The sequence below is a fragment of the Pterocles gutturalis genome, unplaced genomic scaffold (assembly GCF_000699245.1).
Source record: "Pterocles gutturalis isolate BGI_N339 unplaced genomic scaffold, ASM69924v1 scaffold23705, whole genome shotgun sequence".
Taxonomy (NCBI): Eukaryota; Metazoa; Chordata; class Aves; order Pterocliformes; family Pteroclidae; genus Pterocles; species Pterocles gutturalis.
This window is the reverse complement of record NW_010141463.1, coordinates 1-13,634: the sequence shown is the minus strand read 5'-3', so window position 1 is coordinate 13,634 and position 13,634 is coordinate 1. Positions and strand designations below refer to the sequence as shown.

At 48.5% G+C, this 13,634-nt stretch overlaps 2 protein-coding genes across 2 annotated transcripts; one reads left to right on the top strand and one right to left on the bottom strand.

The window, feature by feature from the left end:
- Positions 1-104: 104 nt before the first annotated feature.
- Positions 105-7,438, top strand: DGCR14 (DiGeorge syndrome critical region gene 14; the record flags this gene model as incomplete). Its single annotated transcript, XM_010084048.1, has 9 exons — positions 105-273; positions 1,201-1,296; positions 1,901-2,067; positions 2,808-2,925; positions 3,463-3,596; positions 3,740-3,842; positions 5,169-5,278; positions 6,193-6,308; positions 6,861-7,438. Coding segments are annotated over 9 exons (1,299 nt in total), but the record flags the coding sequence as incomplete, so codon positions are not given.
- Positions 7,439-7,921: 483 nt separating this feature from the next.
- TSSK2 (testis-specific serine kinase 2) lies at positions 7,922-8,887 on the bottom strand. The gene has a single exon (XM_010084049.1). The coding sequence runs from the start codon at positions 8,885-8,887 to the stop codon at positions 7,922-7,924; it is 966 nt and encodes a 321-aa protein (XP_010082351.1).
- Positions 8,888-13,634: the final 4,747 nt, after the last annotated feature.

Below are 13,634 nucleotides of genomic sequence, written 5' to 3'. Positions count from 1 at the left end.
GGGTGCTGCCCATCCTTCCCGTGCGCTGTGGGCGGCTGGCCCCAAGCTGAGCCGGCGCTCTGAGGTATCCCGGCTCGGCCTTGCAGGTGTCTCTCTGTTTGCAGAGTTTAGAGAAAATCATCCAGCGAGACTTCTTCCCTGATGTGGAGAAGTTGCGAGCGCAGAGGGAATATCTGGAGGCTGAAGAAAATGGTGACTTGGAGAAAATGAGACAAATTGCTATCAAGTTTGGCTCCTCCGTGAGCAAATCATCAAGAGACACACCTGCACCCTGTAAGAACTGCCTCACTGGGGTCTTGGGTTTTGTATCTAGTATTACTGCTCTGGTTTGTCTAACTTTGTGCAGGCAGTGCTTGCCTGAAAGATTAAAGATTGACATTGCATGGGAATTAGTATAGCAGGTTGGGCAGGGGTCAATAGCTGATGCTGAATTTCTCTTTGATGGGTGTCTAATAACTCCTTCTTGAGGGAATGGTTTTGTAAAAAATGACTGTGGAGTAGGCATAGGAACTTTTGCCAAGTTCCTGCTCCCCACTGAACGTTACGTGCTCTAATGTGCAATATTGTACTGTAAGAAACTCTAAGCTATGTTTTCAATCCTTATTAGAGTTTTAGGGGTTCTTGTTGCAGATTTTCGTATGTTGTGGACAGAAAGGTGTTGGAAGCTCGTGATTATCAGAGGTTCACACAGCAGGCATCCAGTGCCCTGCTGTATGTTTGTTTTCACTTCAGGTGTTTCTTGTACTGAAGCCAGTCCCTGGCTGAGCTCTCGCAGTGGGGTTTAGGTAACCAGCTTTCTTGTGGCCAAGGGCAGGTGTCACTAAGCGGTTTCCCTTCCTCCCCTGCTGCAGGTGCTGGCCCTGGCCTAGGTTAAGGTGGTTGTGCTGCTGCTTGCTTCTGGTAGCTAAAGCTGTAGATAGGGTGGCAGAGACACTGGGCTGTGGCTCTTCTGTGAATTTTTCCCAGCAGAAGAAAAATAATGTCTCAGATGAGAGCAAAAACTTCTTCAGTGGTTGGGACAGAATTTAGTCAAATATTTTGGAGTCTTTTCACAACGTTTTAATTAAATTGTTGTTTTCTTGATATGTCTTCTGTGACTGGTTTGGCACATGACCCTTACTGTGGTAGAAGGTATCACAGCAAGTGTCCTGTTCCATGCTCTAGTAACCATGTGAGCTTTTTTTTTTTTTCCTGTCACAGATGTTACTCCAGCCACGTTTGAAACCCCAGAAGTGCATCCAGGTGGTCTTCCACTGAGGAATAAATCCAAATCTGGCATCAAAGCTGCAGAGGAAGGTAGGAGAATGATGTTTCTCTAGCTGAATTCTTCAGCAGCAGGAAAATACTTTTGTGAGCTCTGTCTCCTGTAAGGGTTTTGGGTATTTAGCAGACATTTAAGCAGTTTCCTTTCTGGTAGGTGAAAATGATCACTATGAAGTTGAACTTGATGTAATATTTCACATCTTGTGTGTGAATTCTCAATTTTGGGTCTCTTTATAGCTGTGTAAATTCTTAACTCAGTGGATCTCTTCAAAGGCAGTAAATTTTTCCTTTGTCACCTGAAATTAATTCTGTAAGTAAGCAAAGATTGTAGGGACAGAGCTATTCATATAGTATATTAAAAATGGCTGCTAGCAGCTGGCCACTTTTGCATTTTCCCTTTAACACAAATAGCTATAAATGCTACAAAAGGTTTTATGTGAAAGTTGATTATATGTCTTCCAAAAAATAGTTTATTATTGTACTATGTGTGTATTTTTTTTTTTTTCACCAAGCTTCATGTTAATTATTAGTGGCTCTGCTGAAGTCTTGCTGTCAGAAGGGATTAAGACTTATGTATAGTGCTCTTGTAGAAAGGGAGTTATTAACCTTTCTCAGGCTTTTTCCTTTCTCTTGTTAGGAGAAGCAGAAAAAGATGATAAAGATGCACTTCCCAGTCTGGACAGCTTCTTAGCAAAACACACGAGTGAAGATAATGCTTCGTTTGAACAGATCATGGAAGTGGCCAAAGAGAAGGAGAAAGTGAAGCATGCCTGGCTGTACAGTGCAGAAGAGGAGTATGCCCAGGTAGGGAGATGGCTCGGCTGTGTCTCTGCTCTTACAAAGTGAGACAGCAGGGAAATACCATTTTACTGTATTTCTTTCTTGTTTGATTAAATGGAATATTATCTTACCTTCTGTTTTTGAATCCTGCTATAAATACGGATGAGAATTCATTGGCTCTGAGCGTGGGGCTGTTCCATTAGACTCTTGAATGACCCATTTTATTGAATAAGAATAGAAAGGTCTCAATTTTGAATAGTAGGTGCATGGGGTGATCACATTGAAATCTGAGCTAAGCCTGGCTTTCATGGGTCCTGTGACAGCTCATGTCAAAGCCTTGTAGACTGCATTTGTATTAGATGTGTCATATGTTGCTCTTCCCTTATTTAGCAATGAATGCTTCATTTGAGTTTTGATTAGTAGGTAGAGAAAAAACAGGAAAAAGTTTGAACCATCACAAGTGTTGTCACAAGATGTAATAAATTAAGTAATCATCTTTGAGACGTTATTTAGTTCTCACTTGATTTTATAGCAGAATGTTTTATGAAGTTGTTTGCAAGCTCATGTGGAAGCAGGACGGTTTCTCAAATGCCACTTACCAGAGAGAGGGAGAGTGCTTGTGCCATGCCAGATGCAAAGTGTGCCAGGCCAGGTAGCTGAGCTTGTGATTGAGCTCTGCAGGTTGTTTATGCTTGATTAAAAGATTGCAGGAGTCGTCAGTTTTAGACTTGATTTTTTAATTTTTTTTTCCATCACCCTTTCAGCGACGAAATGAGAACCTGGCACTTCCTTCAGCAGAGCAGCAAGCTCTGGAGAATGTGAAAGCCGGGCTGGAGACCTGGGAGTACACAGCTCGAAACACCCTCATGTATTATCCGACAGGTGAGGCACAGGGGTTTCTTCGGAGGGACATTGGTTCTAGGCAGGTTGACTCCAAAGAATGCTTACAGCACTTGTACAGATGACTGAGCAGCTCTCACTGGTAGTACTGCACTCTTTCTTTTGTGAAGCTCAGATATGTAAAGTTGTTTTAAAGTTGGTTATTTTTTATTTATTTCCCCTCTCACCTCCCTTTTCTTTCTTTGGACCTTGCTCCTTTGCCTCTGATTGCCAAGTCTGACTGTGTTTTGTTTGTCACTGAGAAGCTCATTGTACAAACCAGAGAAGCAGGGAAAATGAAGTCTTGTTGACCATTTTCTTAAAAAAAAACCAACTGATCTTAATTTATAGATTTCAAGTGTTACAAAGCATATATCTAGTGCAAATTTTGTTTTAAATTGCTAGAGATACACACTGCAATTGCTGATGGATTCTGTGTTGTGTAGGAATGTGTGGCAAGTGTCATGTTGGTTGGGAACTTTAGAGCGCACTGCCTGGTGTTGCCTGAGCCATTTCCTAAAAGACGTTTTGCTTTTCAAGGTGTACCTGATGAGGAGGACGTATTTAAGAAGCCCAGGGAAGTTGTCCATCGAAACACCCGTTTTGTGAAGGACCCTTTCAGCCAAGCCGTGAGCAAATCGCAGCTCCAGCAAGCTGCAGCCCTCAATGCCCAGGTTGGATATTTTTTCTTCTTCTGACTAAAACCTTATTAGACTCTGCCCTCTGGTGTTGTTCATCAACCAGGAGAACTGCGTGTGTTAGATGCAGCTGACTCACACCTTTCTCCACCTGAACGGCATTGTCTTGTTCGTTTCAGTACAAACAGGGCAAAGTGGGACCAGATGGGAAAGAACTGATACCCCAAGAGTCTCCAAAAGTGAATGGATATGGATATGTGGCTACCCCCTCTCCTGCCCCTGGTAAGAAGGTTTTCTTACTTTTTTCTGATGTAAGAGGGCTGCTACTGTACTTATTTTCATGCTCTGTTCAACACTGGGGTATCATTGCTGGTTAAGACAAGGAGGTAAGCCTTCTATCTGTATATGTCTCATGAGCTGGTGACTCTTATGTACTGTGTATGCCAGCTCGCTGCAGTGCTTAAATCCTAGTCCAATACACTGGCAAGAGAAGCCATGCTGTACCCGAGAAGCTCTGAGCAAGCTGTCATGCCATTGCTTAGGAATCATCAGGAGGGCAGTGAGCCTTCCTGGGCACCTGGGGTGCTGTGGCTGCTTGTTTTGTCCCTGGGTGATGCCTCTCGACGCTTGAAGATAAGGATTCAAACGTTTCACAAACATTAACCTTCCAATGGGTTCAGTTGCTCATTTTTCAAAATGAGAAGCATTCATGTCAGTGTGTTTCCTGAGTGATGGTTCAGCCTGGCTCATAGGGATGTGACACATCTCACTTCTTTCACAGTCTAACTTACTGTTTTCCTCCAGGTCTGCTGCTTTCTGGGTTCTTCCTTTGAACACACTTGTGTATTATAGATTTCTTTTGTTCAGATATGTTAGCCGCAGGATACTTTCAGTTACAACCAACTGATTATTTTTTTTCCAGTTGAAATGTGGTACCTGAATTTTTAGCTGTTCTTCACCAACCCTTACTTTTCCCTGTCTTTTTTCATTATACTAAAAGCTGAACATACTGAGGCTTTTCCTTCAGAAAGCCTGTAGGTGGCATTTGAAGCTCACCTCCTCTCTCCGTTGTAAATGCCTTTTCCAAACCCTGGACAGCAGGATTTTCTAGCCGGTGACTTAATCGGGCTCTTAGAATCTATTGTGCAGTTGTAGTTGTTAGGCAAGGTGCAGTCACTGTTTGGTACAGGCTAGCCTCACACGTATCTTAAGTCCTCTGCCTGTTTCCCTGCTTTTAACTAGTTCCCTGTGCTGAAGGAGTTTTCATAAATAGCAGAGGGGAAGATGAGTACCGTAGAGGAAAAAATGAAAGTGTCACTAAGCAAAAGCTCACTAAATGGAAAAATAAACACATGGAAAAGACAGTGCTTGAGTGTTGTAACCTAGAGGGTGACACAGCCACAGGCAATCCTGTGAGTTTAAGGTCATGTCCTTCTAATGGGACCCACATGTTGCTGTTCAACATGGGCTGTGACTTCCTCTGCCATGGAGGGGCTCCTTTGTGTGTTGATGGATTTGCTGCATTTCATAATTTGCTTCTCTGGATTTTTTTGTGGTGAACAAATACTCAAATGTCTTCCATGAACATGACTTAAAATTTGTTTTTAGGTGTGAATGAGTCTCCTTTTATGACATGGGGTGAAATTGAAAGCACCCCTTTGCGTCTAGAAGGGTCAGAAACACCATATGTGGACAGAACACCCGGACCAGCCTTTAAGGTATTTCATGTCAGTCAGCATGTCATTCTTTTTGGGGGGAAAGGACTAAGAAGGGAAAGGCAAGTGAGTAACTAATAGATTGACATTGTTGTGGAAGTGTGACACATCTCTGGGCTGTGTTCCCAGTCCTTGAGACTAATAATCGAGGTTCTACTTGGAGGGTGGAGGTAGACATGGCTCCACATGAAAGCTGCTTGGTGCAGATACCAGAGGTGGAACAAGCACTGTTGGCAGGAGAGTGAGGCTCAGTATTTGATGATGGGCTCAGAGAGGCTTTCAGAGAAAGCTGAAGAGACACCTGATTTCTCTAATTTTAATGTATGAATGGGTAGAAATTGTAGGATTTCCCTCTGTCTTGGTCTCCTGGCTGTCACAGCCCGAGGCAGGTGTGTCACTTGAGAGCAGAAAAGGCACTCTGGCTTTGCTAATGGCACCTGGCCCTGCATGCCTTCTGTCTCCCGCTGGTGTCTTTGAATGTGAGCTGTCTGAGACTCTTAGTTTAAGAAAGCTGTAATTTGCTGTATGTGCCTCTGTTTTGCCAGACTCCAAAGCCTCGACTGGTTCTCCTGCTGTTTAGCAATGTCTGTGTTTGCCTGAGAGCTGGCTGGCTACAGGCCAGGCTAGGCAAGACACAGGTGACATTGTCTAGGAGAGACAGCAGGAGGAAATGCCAGAGGTAATGGCTGCTTCCTTGACTGAACTGGTTTTACCATTTCTGTTACTTGCTAAGGCAGGTTGAAGGTCTCACTGTGTCCTCTCTGGCTTTTATATAGCAGCAGAGAGGTGTGGGCTGACCCCGCTTCTCCCCGGTTTAGATCCCTGGAGGCTGGAATCCAGCTGTGAAGGTGCTTTGATTCATTTATGCGGCATTCATACGAGTGTCTTGGTGAGTGAACTGTGTGATGCATTTATAGATCCTGGAGCCTGGGCGCCGTGAGAGGCTAGGACTCAAGATGGCCAATGAAGTGGCAGCTAAAAACCGAGCAAAGAAGCAGGAGGCACTTCGAAAAGTGACAGAGAACTTGGCCAGGTGAGATTTCTGTCATCAGAACCGGGGATGGGTATTTTCTGATGGGGTTTAAATCAGCGCATGTAGAAAGGGAGGAATGATAAGGGTACTAGAAGCAGGAAGAGGTACAGTCAAACTAAAAGTTTTTAGAAATTAAGAAACTTAATTCCTGAGGGAAGGTGGCTGGTGGCAGTCCCTGATGCTCCCTGTTGCCAGCAATACTGTTCTGCCCTACAGCCACCCAGCAACACCTCTAGATCGGTGTCTTGCCTCATTTCAGAGAGGAGACATGGTAAGGCTTGCCTGGCTGGGTCACAGGAAGGATGGAACAGGCTCAGAGGAAAAGGCAGGCAGTGCCACTCAGGTTTGAGAGGGATGTCAGATGTTTCTCTGTCACTTGTCTCTAGAGAGACAGGCTGTATTTACCTGCAGGCAGAATGACTGCTGCCGCCAGTGGGTCTGTCTGTGGGGGGGAGAGGACATTGAGCTCACCTGTGGAAGCATCGATGCTCTTCCTAATAAATGGCAGTTTTTTTACTGTAAAATTGTTTAAACCTGTTTATTCTGTTCCAGCCTCACTCCGAAAGGACTAAGCCCAGCAATGTCACCAGCTTTGCAAAGACTAGTAAACAGGACTGCAAGTAAATATACGGACAAAGCCCTGCGAGCCAGCTATACACCTTCCCCAGCCCACACAGGAACTCCTGGCTACAAGACTCCAGCTGGTGGGCTGCATACACCCACAAATACCCCACAGTCCAGGACAGTATCTCAGACACCGGTATCTCAGGATACTACGTCGATCACGGACAATTTACTGCAGCTTCCTAAAAGAAGGAAGGTGTCTGATTTCTTCTGAACATTCCATCACCAGCAAGGTGACAGTGAACTGGCTGTGCTCAGCTGTCTGCAAACTGGGTGTTGAGAGCCATCAGTATTGCGGGGTGTCTAGATACAGCGGCCAGAATGGAAGCCAGTGGTTACAAGATCTGGGACCAGAGATAATCTGGACTATATAGCGAAAGTAGCCTGTGATGTGCTTTTTTGGAAGCAGAGTATCTCCTTCTGTGGTATAACTTCCCTTTGAACTGCTTGGGTGGGATGCACAGGGCTGCTGTAGCAAAAGGATGCTTCCTGCAATGGCAGAGAAGATTCTGGACTATTGGAAAACAGCGATAATTTCTTAAAGATATATTTCTCTTTTTAAGATGGCTATACATTTAAATGCGTTTCTGTACAGATATGTCTATTTATAAAATGTGGTAAGCCTTCCTAAAAGTTTGAACTGGACCTTCTTCCAGCTTGTCAAACTTGCTTTGGTTTTGTGCTTTACAGAAGAGGGGATACAACCATGTATATATATTGAGACATAACCCAGAATTTTAGAGGGCTTCTCTTTAATTTAAGTGGAGTTTAAACTGATGCTCTTAACTGTACAGTGGACCTGTCAAGAGAGGTGGTACGTTATGAAAACAGTATGCATGCAGCTTCGGACATCAGTTCACACTTTGAAATAACCTGCCCTGTTACTTACTGAGTCCAAAATGTGGTTGATGCACGTGTGAATTCTGCTGAAAGGGTCCGGAGAAGTTGCAAACCAGCAGTTCACAAGTTAGACCAGCTTTGTGATATTGTTAAAACCAGCCATCCTCCTCTCCTTCCCCTTCTTCAGAATGAGATTTGGCTTGCTGCTTGTGTTCAGGCTTGCCTTCCTCCAGGTTTTGGGAACACTCACCCTCTTCTGCAGCTGGCAGAGGGGAAGGGATTGTGGATTTTGGAGTCTGCAGCCACGAGTGTTGCAAAACTTCATCTATGCACAGCCTCTGAGACATGTTGGGCTGGAGCAAGTGGGAAATGAGGTCTTTGCACTCTGCAGTCAGGTGTTTTGAGTGGGGGAAGGGAATCTTTTGTTGTTTCTGAATACCGATCATTTTCCTGATGTTGGAATCATCAAATGGCATTAAAGCATAGACCATTGTATACAGGATGACACCCAGGCTCCATATGTCAGAAATCCTGGGGTCAGAGGGAATGCCCTGTAGCACTTCAGGGGCTGCGTACGCAGCAGACCCGCAGAAGGTTTTGCTGAGAATAGTTTTTCCGTTTTCATCCCGAGACAAGCATTTGGAAAAGCCAAAGTCTGACAGCTTGATGTTGAGATCTGCATCGAGAAGGATGTTCTCACATTTCAGGTCCCTGTGAGCGAAGTCCAAGTCGTGGCAATGCTTGATGGCAGAAGCCAGCTGCTGAAACTTGATGCGAGCAACGTCCTCTTTCATAGCTCCTGTGATCTTGATGTAGTCCAGGAGGTCTCCCTTTTCCCCCAGCTCCATCACGATGTACACTTTCCCAGCTGATGTCTCAAAAATCTCATAGGTTTTGATGATTGATGGGTGGTGCAAATGTCTTAAAGCATCTATTTCCCTGGGGAGAAATCTTTGCAGGAAGTCCTGGGGAGTTTTCTTCTTGTCTATGATCTTGACAGCCACGTAGCAGTTCAACCGGTTGCAGAAGGCACACTTCACTTTGCCGTAAGAACCTTCTCCCAGCGTGTTGCTCAGGCTGTAGCCTTTCTTTCTAAGCACCACAGCATCATCCATGGTGGGCGGGCTGGGGGGAGCTGCATGAGCTGGTGCTGATGTGCATCATGCCAGGTGGCAGGTGGCTTGCCCGGGCCCCATGGTGGCTGCCTGGGGTGCTGGGGCGAGTGGGCACTGCCCGTGCTGGCCCCTGTGTGATGTCACAGGCTGGCACCACCCTATAGGGGCCTTGGAAGGACCTTTAAGTTCTTTTATAAAGCTACTGGATGATGGCATCCAGCACAAAACATCAGGTCGCTGAGAGACATCGGTTGTGCTCTGCCTTCTTCATAAAATGATCTTTACACTTAGTTTTGCTTAACAGGATGGATGTATCTTAAATGTTTTTCTTTACTAAACTGTACCTAGGCTTTTTTATATTTATTCACGTTTAGGTGAAATTTTGTCTGTTGTCTTTTTGTATGTCTCGGCTGATCTTTCAAGCCCCACATGGGCTTGCTTCTGGCATATGCAGGCCTTGCTCTTCCTCGGCCAGCTCTCCTCCAAAGGGATGAGCTGCAACTTTTCCTGTCCTTCCTGAGGAGGGGCGTGGGGACCGCCTGGGGCGTGGAGCCTGGTGAGGTGGAGGTGACCCAGAGAGGGGTATCAAACACCAAAGGGATGGGATGCAACTTTTCCTGTCCTTCCTGAGGAGGGGCGTGGGGACCGCCTGGGGCGTGGAGCCTGGTGAGGTGGAGGTGACCCAGAGAGGGGTATCAAACACCAAATTTGGCTACAGATAGAGCAAGACTGGGCCCAAGGGGAAAAAGTAATTAGGTAAGGGTTATTTTAGGAGGAGATGAGGGCTAGATAAAAGGAGAGATTAGAGAAGAACAAGCACAGGAACACGGAGAGCAGTTGGGCTATGGGCTGGAGGTGTGGAAGCAGGCTGTGATCAGCGTGTGTCCCAATCCTGGTGCTTGCTCTCCTCCATCTCCTCTCTTCTGGGCGTGGGATGTGCGTAAAGGCTGGGCAGCGTTTGAGCGACCATGGATGGGGTGTACATTTCCCACGGCAGTTCAGACTGGTTGTGCTCATACCAAGATGTAGCTGGAATAACAGAGAGGGGAGTATGATACCTGAGAGCGATTCGTTCCATGGTGTGCGATTCACACTTAAAAGCAGATTGCATTAATATCCTGTGGGATGGTGTTGGGTTTGTGTTCACCCTCCAGTGGATTAACCCAGACAACCCTACCGAAATCAGAGTCTCAATTCTGCCCGCCTGAAGGGCCTTCATGTGATTGCTGGGAATGTAATTTGTTTTCAAGGAAATGCTGTAAAACTGCATCTCTTGAAGGGGATGTAGTGCTCTTCACATGGGCTGTTCCTGTAGCGCCTGCTGCAATGTCTGGTCTCTGCTTCCTGCTGCAGTTCAGCCCCTGCTCTCTGTGATTAGGGGATCAGTAAACTCTTTCTTGCCAGATATTTCTGCTGCTGTAGTGCCAGCAGATGCTGTGCCTTACAGCACCAAATCCATCTTGGTTCTTGATGACTTGTGATTTATTTTTTTTCCCTCTGTATTTCAGAGGGTTATTTTCCTGTATCTCTGAGGTTATGTTCCTGTATATCTGCATTTTCCGAGGTGTAAGGCCCAAGCATGCTTCCTCCCTCAGCCAAAACATCACCCAGAGCTCTGCTGCCGCTGCAGAGGCTGTTGGTGGCAGCAGGGCTCTCCTGGGTGGCAGGGCTGGCTGCAGGGGGTTACTGGCTGCTGGCAAGAAATCATGGGAGCTCCAGCAGACCTGGGGGAAGAGCAGGATGTCATTATTGGAGAGAAAGTTGCAAGAATCACAGTGAAAAGCCAGTGAGGCTGAGGGATGAGTTGCTGTAACCCTGAAGACAGGCTCAGGTGCCTGAAAGAAGCAAAACACCCATTACAAAAGTTTATGTATATAAAAAAGCAAACTCTTTATCAATATTCTTAAAAAGTGGTACAAAAACACAGCCTCCAGTACAAGACTCACTCCTCTTTGTGGGGCACAGGTAAGAAAATGCTGAGCAGCTGGAAAGCAGCAGCAACACAGAGCTTGGCGAGGCGAGTAAATGAGAAGAGAAACCCTTGCAATCGCCTCCCACCATGCTTTGAGCAAAAAGCCATGTCCAAGGGGCCAGGGGAGTGATGGGGGCACGGCCTGGGGCAGGAGGCTCTGCTCTGGCTTTTGCTGGTCACCGGCGGTCCTCGTGAGCTGTGCCTTGCAGCAGGGATTTGACTCTGCAAGGGGACTACCCAAAGGAACCGAGACTGAGGGTGGTTCCCTGTGCACTTGACCTTCAGGCCAAGAGCCTTTCCCTGGGGCAGAGGATCCACCCTTGCCGTGGTGCAGGGGCTGCAGGTTTGCACCCACCTGAAAGCGGGTTCCAGTAGGGGCTGGGGCTCTGCACTGTTTCTGCTTCTCTGATGATTTAGCTCGGAAGGGAAACTGCGGTTGGAGGCATTTTGTTTTGGAGGACTGGGCTACTTCTCTGCAAAAATAGAGGAAATGGATCTGTACACTCAGGGGAGGGGGAGATGGAGCAGTTCCCCCTTCCTCATGTGTGCATTTGTTGCCTCAGTCCTAGATTGCTGCAGCTGGTTGGCCCCACACCCGCCGCCTGCGAGCCCCAGCTCAGAGCCAGGCCCGGGGGAGAGCGGGGTTCAGTCCCCCTCCTGCTGAGCCCCTTCCCTCTGCTGCTCCCGGGCACGGCCCCTTTCCTGCACTGCTTTTGGGCACAGGTGATCTCCGCTCACTGGTTAGAGAAACACTTGCTCCCAGTAGGAAACTGGGAGTGCCTGGGACATACCAGCTCCTGCATGCCCTGGGCAGAGGCACTCTGTGATCTTGCCAACATGCTCTGTCCTCACTCCTCCCGTCCAGGGCATGGCACTGCCCTTGCTTCCCCCCGACACAGCCCCCCGTGCTCCGTCCTCCCTGGGGGCTCGGGGCTGGCGCGAGGGGGTCTGCCTTGCACCCACCCAGAATGTCGGTCTGTGCCAGTGTTACAGTGCTCAGCACAGCCCAGGGAAGTGGGTGCCTCTCACCCGTCACCTTTGTGCCCCTCTGCAGCTGGGCTGTTTGTTGCCGCTTTGCGGGCGGGTGCTGTGCGGGATGCAGAGCCTCCCCGACAGCATCCCTGCGGAGGAGCAGAGTGGAGGAGTCTGACGCTCGTGCCTTTGTGCTGGAGGATGTTGTCACACTTCACGTCCCCATGGATGCTCAGATCATGACAGTATTTGGCAGCACGCGAGAATTGGCAAAGTGGGTCTTGGCCTAAATCTTCAAGCACCCCCCCACTGCTCGTGACACACTCCAGGGGGGCCCCAAGCCCCCCCCGCCCCAGCTCTCCCACAGCTCCAGGCTTGCTGCAGCCCCAGCTCTGGGGAGCCATTGCCCCGAGGGCTTGGTGGGCACCGCTTTGTGCTGCCATGCTAAACTTCACACTGAGCTTTGGAAAAGCATTGCCCTGATGCTGTTGACCTGAGCACAGCAACAGCTCCCAGGGCTGGAGGTGGTGGGTGCCCCAGAAAACCCGCAGAAGCCCCCGTCCTCCTGGCTGCAGGTTGGGCTGGGGGGAAGCAGAAGCAATGTGAGAGCAGGAGTATCTGTACATCCATTGGGAATACCCTGAGGAAGGTTTGCTGTTGGGTGTAGTGAGTAATTGGTACTAACAGTGAATGTGTAAGTGAGTTAAAGTGGTCCTTGCTGCAATTTAAATGCTTTATTTGAAAACTTCAGATTGTAGCATAAAAGTGGAAAATGCATTGTTGTAGACATTAAAGAAAATACAAAAACTTCCCAGATAGCTTCCCAGGTTTTGGCTTTGACTCTGAATGGGGTTTTAGTGAAAAGCTGGAATTCTCTGCAGAGGAAAGTGCCAGTTCCCTGCGGCCGCAGCAGCCACCACGGGTTGGTCGCAGCACTCGGTCCCTGCCCCAGCCCCTGCCTGGTACTGCCCAACCACCCCTGGGTCGCTTCCCATCATCGTTGGAAATTCCAACACAACCTGGGAAGGAAGGGTTGAAGCTAAGATTGCCTTTTGATCCCCAGTGCCGCCTGGCCTGACCCCCAGCACCAGACAAGTTGTGGCACAGGGGCCGGTGCCTCCTCCCCAGGCTGCGCTCCCCAGCAGGGACAGCCACCACCCTGCCCAAGTGACATCTAGCAACACCCAGGGTCACATTCCTGCAGGCACCTGTCACCTGCAGCGCCACTAACCACGACCTGCGCTGCACAATTAGTGTTCTTGGTGCGTTTCCTCTCTGGCTGAGCCTGGGAACCGGGAATGTGGCGTTTCCAGGAGGTATGGAAACACCATCCAACGCCGGCACCGCTGCGGTGCTGGAGCCGCTGCACCCAGGCCCTGGCTGTGGGGATGTCCCCGTGCCAGTGCTGCTTGTTGGTGTCACCTGCACGTGCCCTGCATGGCAGGAGATCCCTGGAGGCGTGTGACAACAGGGACCATCTCGCTGTGCGGTGGGCAGGTGGGAGCTGATTAATGAAGCAGGTTAACGATGGTCACCCTTGGTCCTGCTGGTGCTGGGAAACCCTGGCACTGTGTGCCCTGCTGCGGGGACAGGCAGGGTGACAGTGCTGGGACGTCCCTGCAGCGGCAGGGAAAGGCTGTCACAGTGGGGATGGAGGGGACTGGGAGAGGCTGTCCCAGGGGACAGAGGGGACCAGTGGAGGCCATCCCCGTGGGGACAGAGGGAACTGGGCACAGCCTGGGGAGAACGAGGGGACTGTCGCTGCCATCCTGGTGAGGGCAGAGGAGACCGGTAGAGGCCATC

Coding starts and splice junctions, on each gene's coding strand:
- TSSK2 (XM_010084049.1), bottom strand. CDS start 8,887: ATGGATGATGCTGTGGTGCTTAGAAAGAAAGGCTACAGCCTGAGCAAC.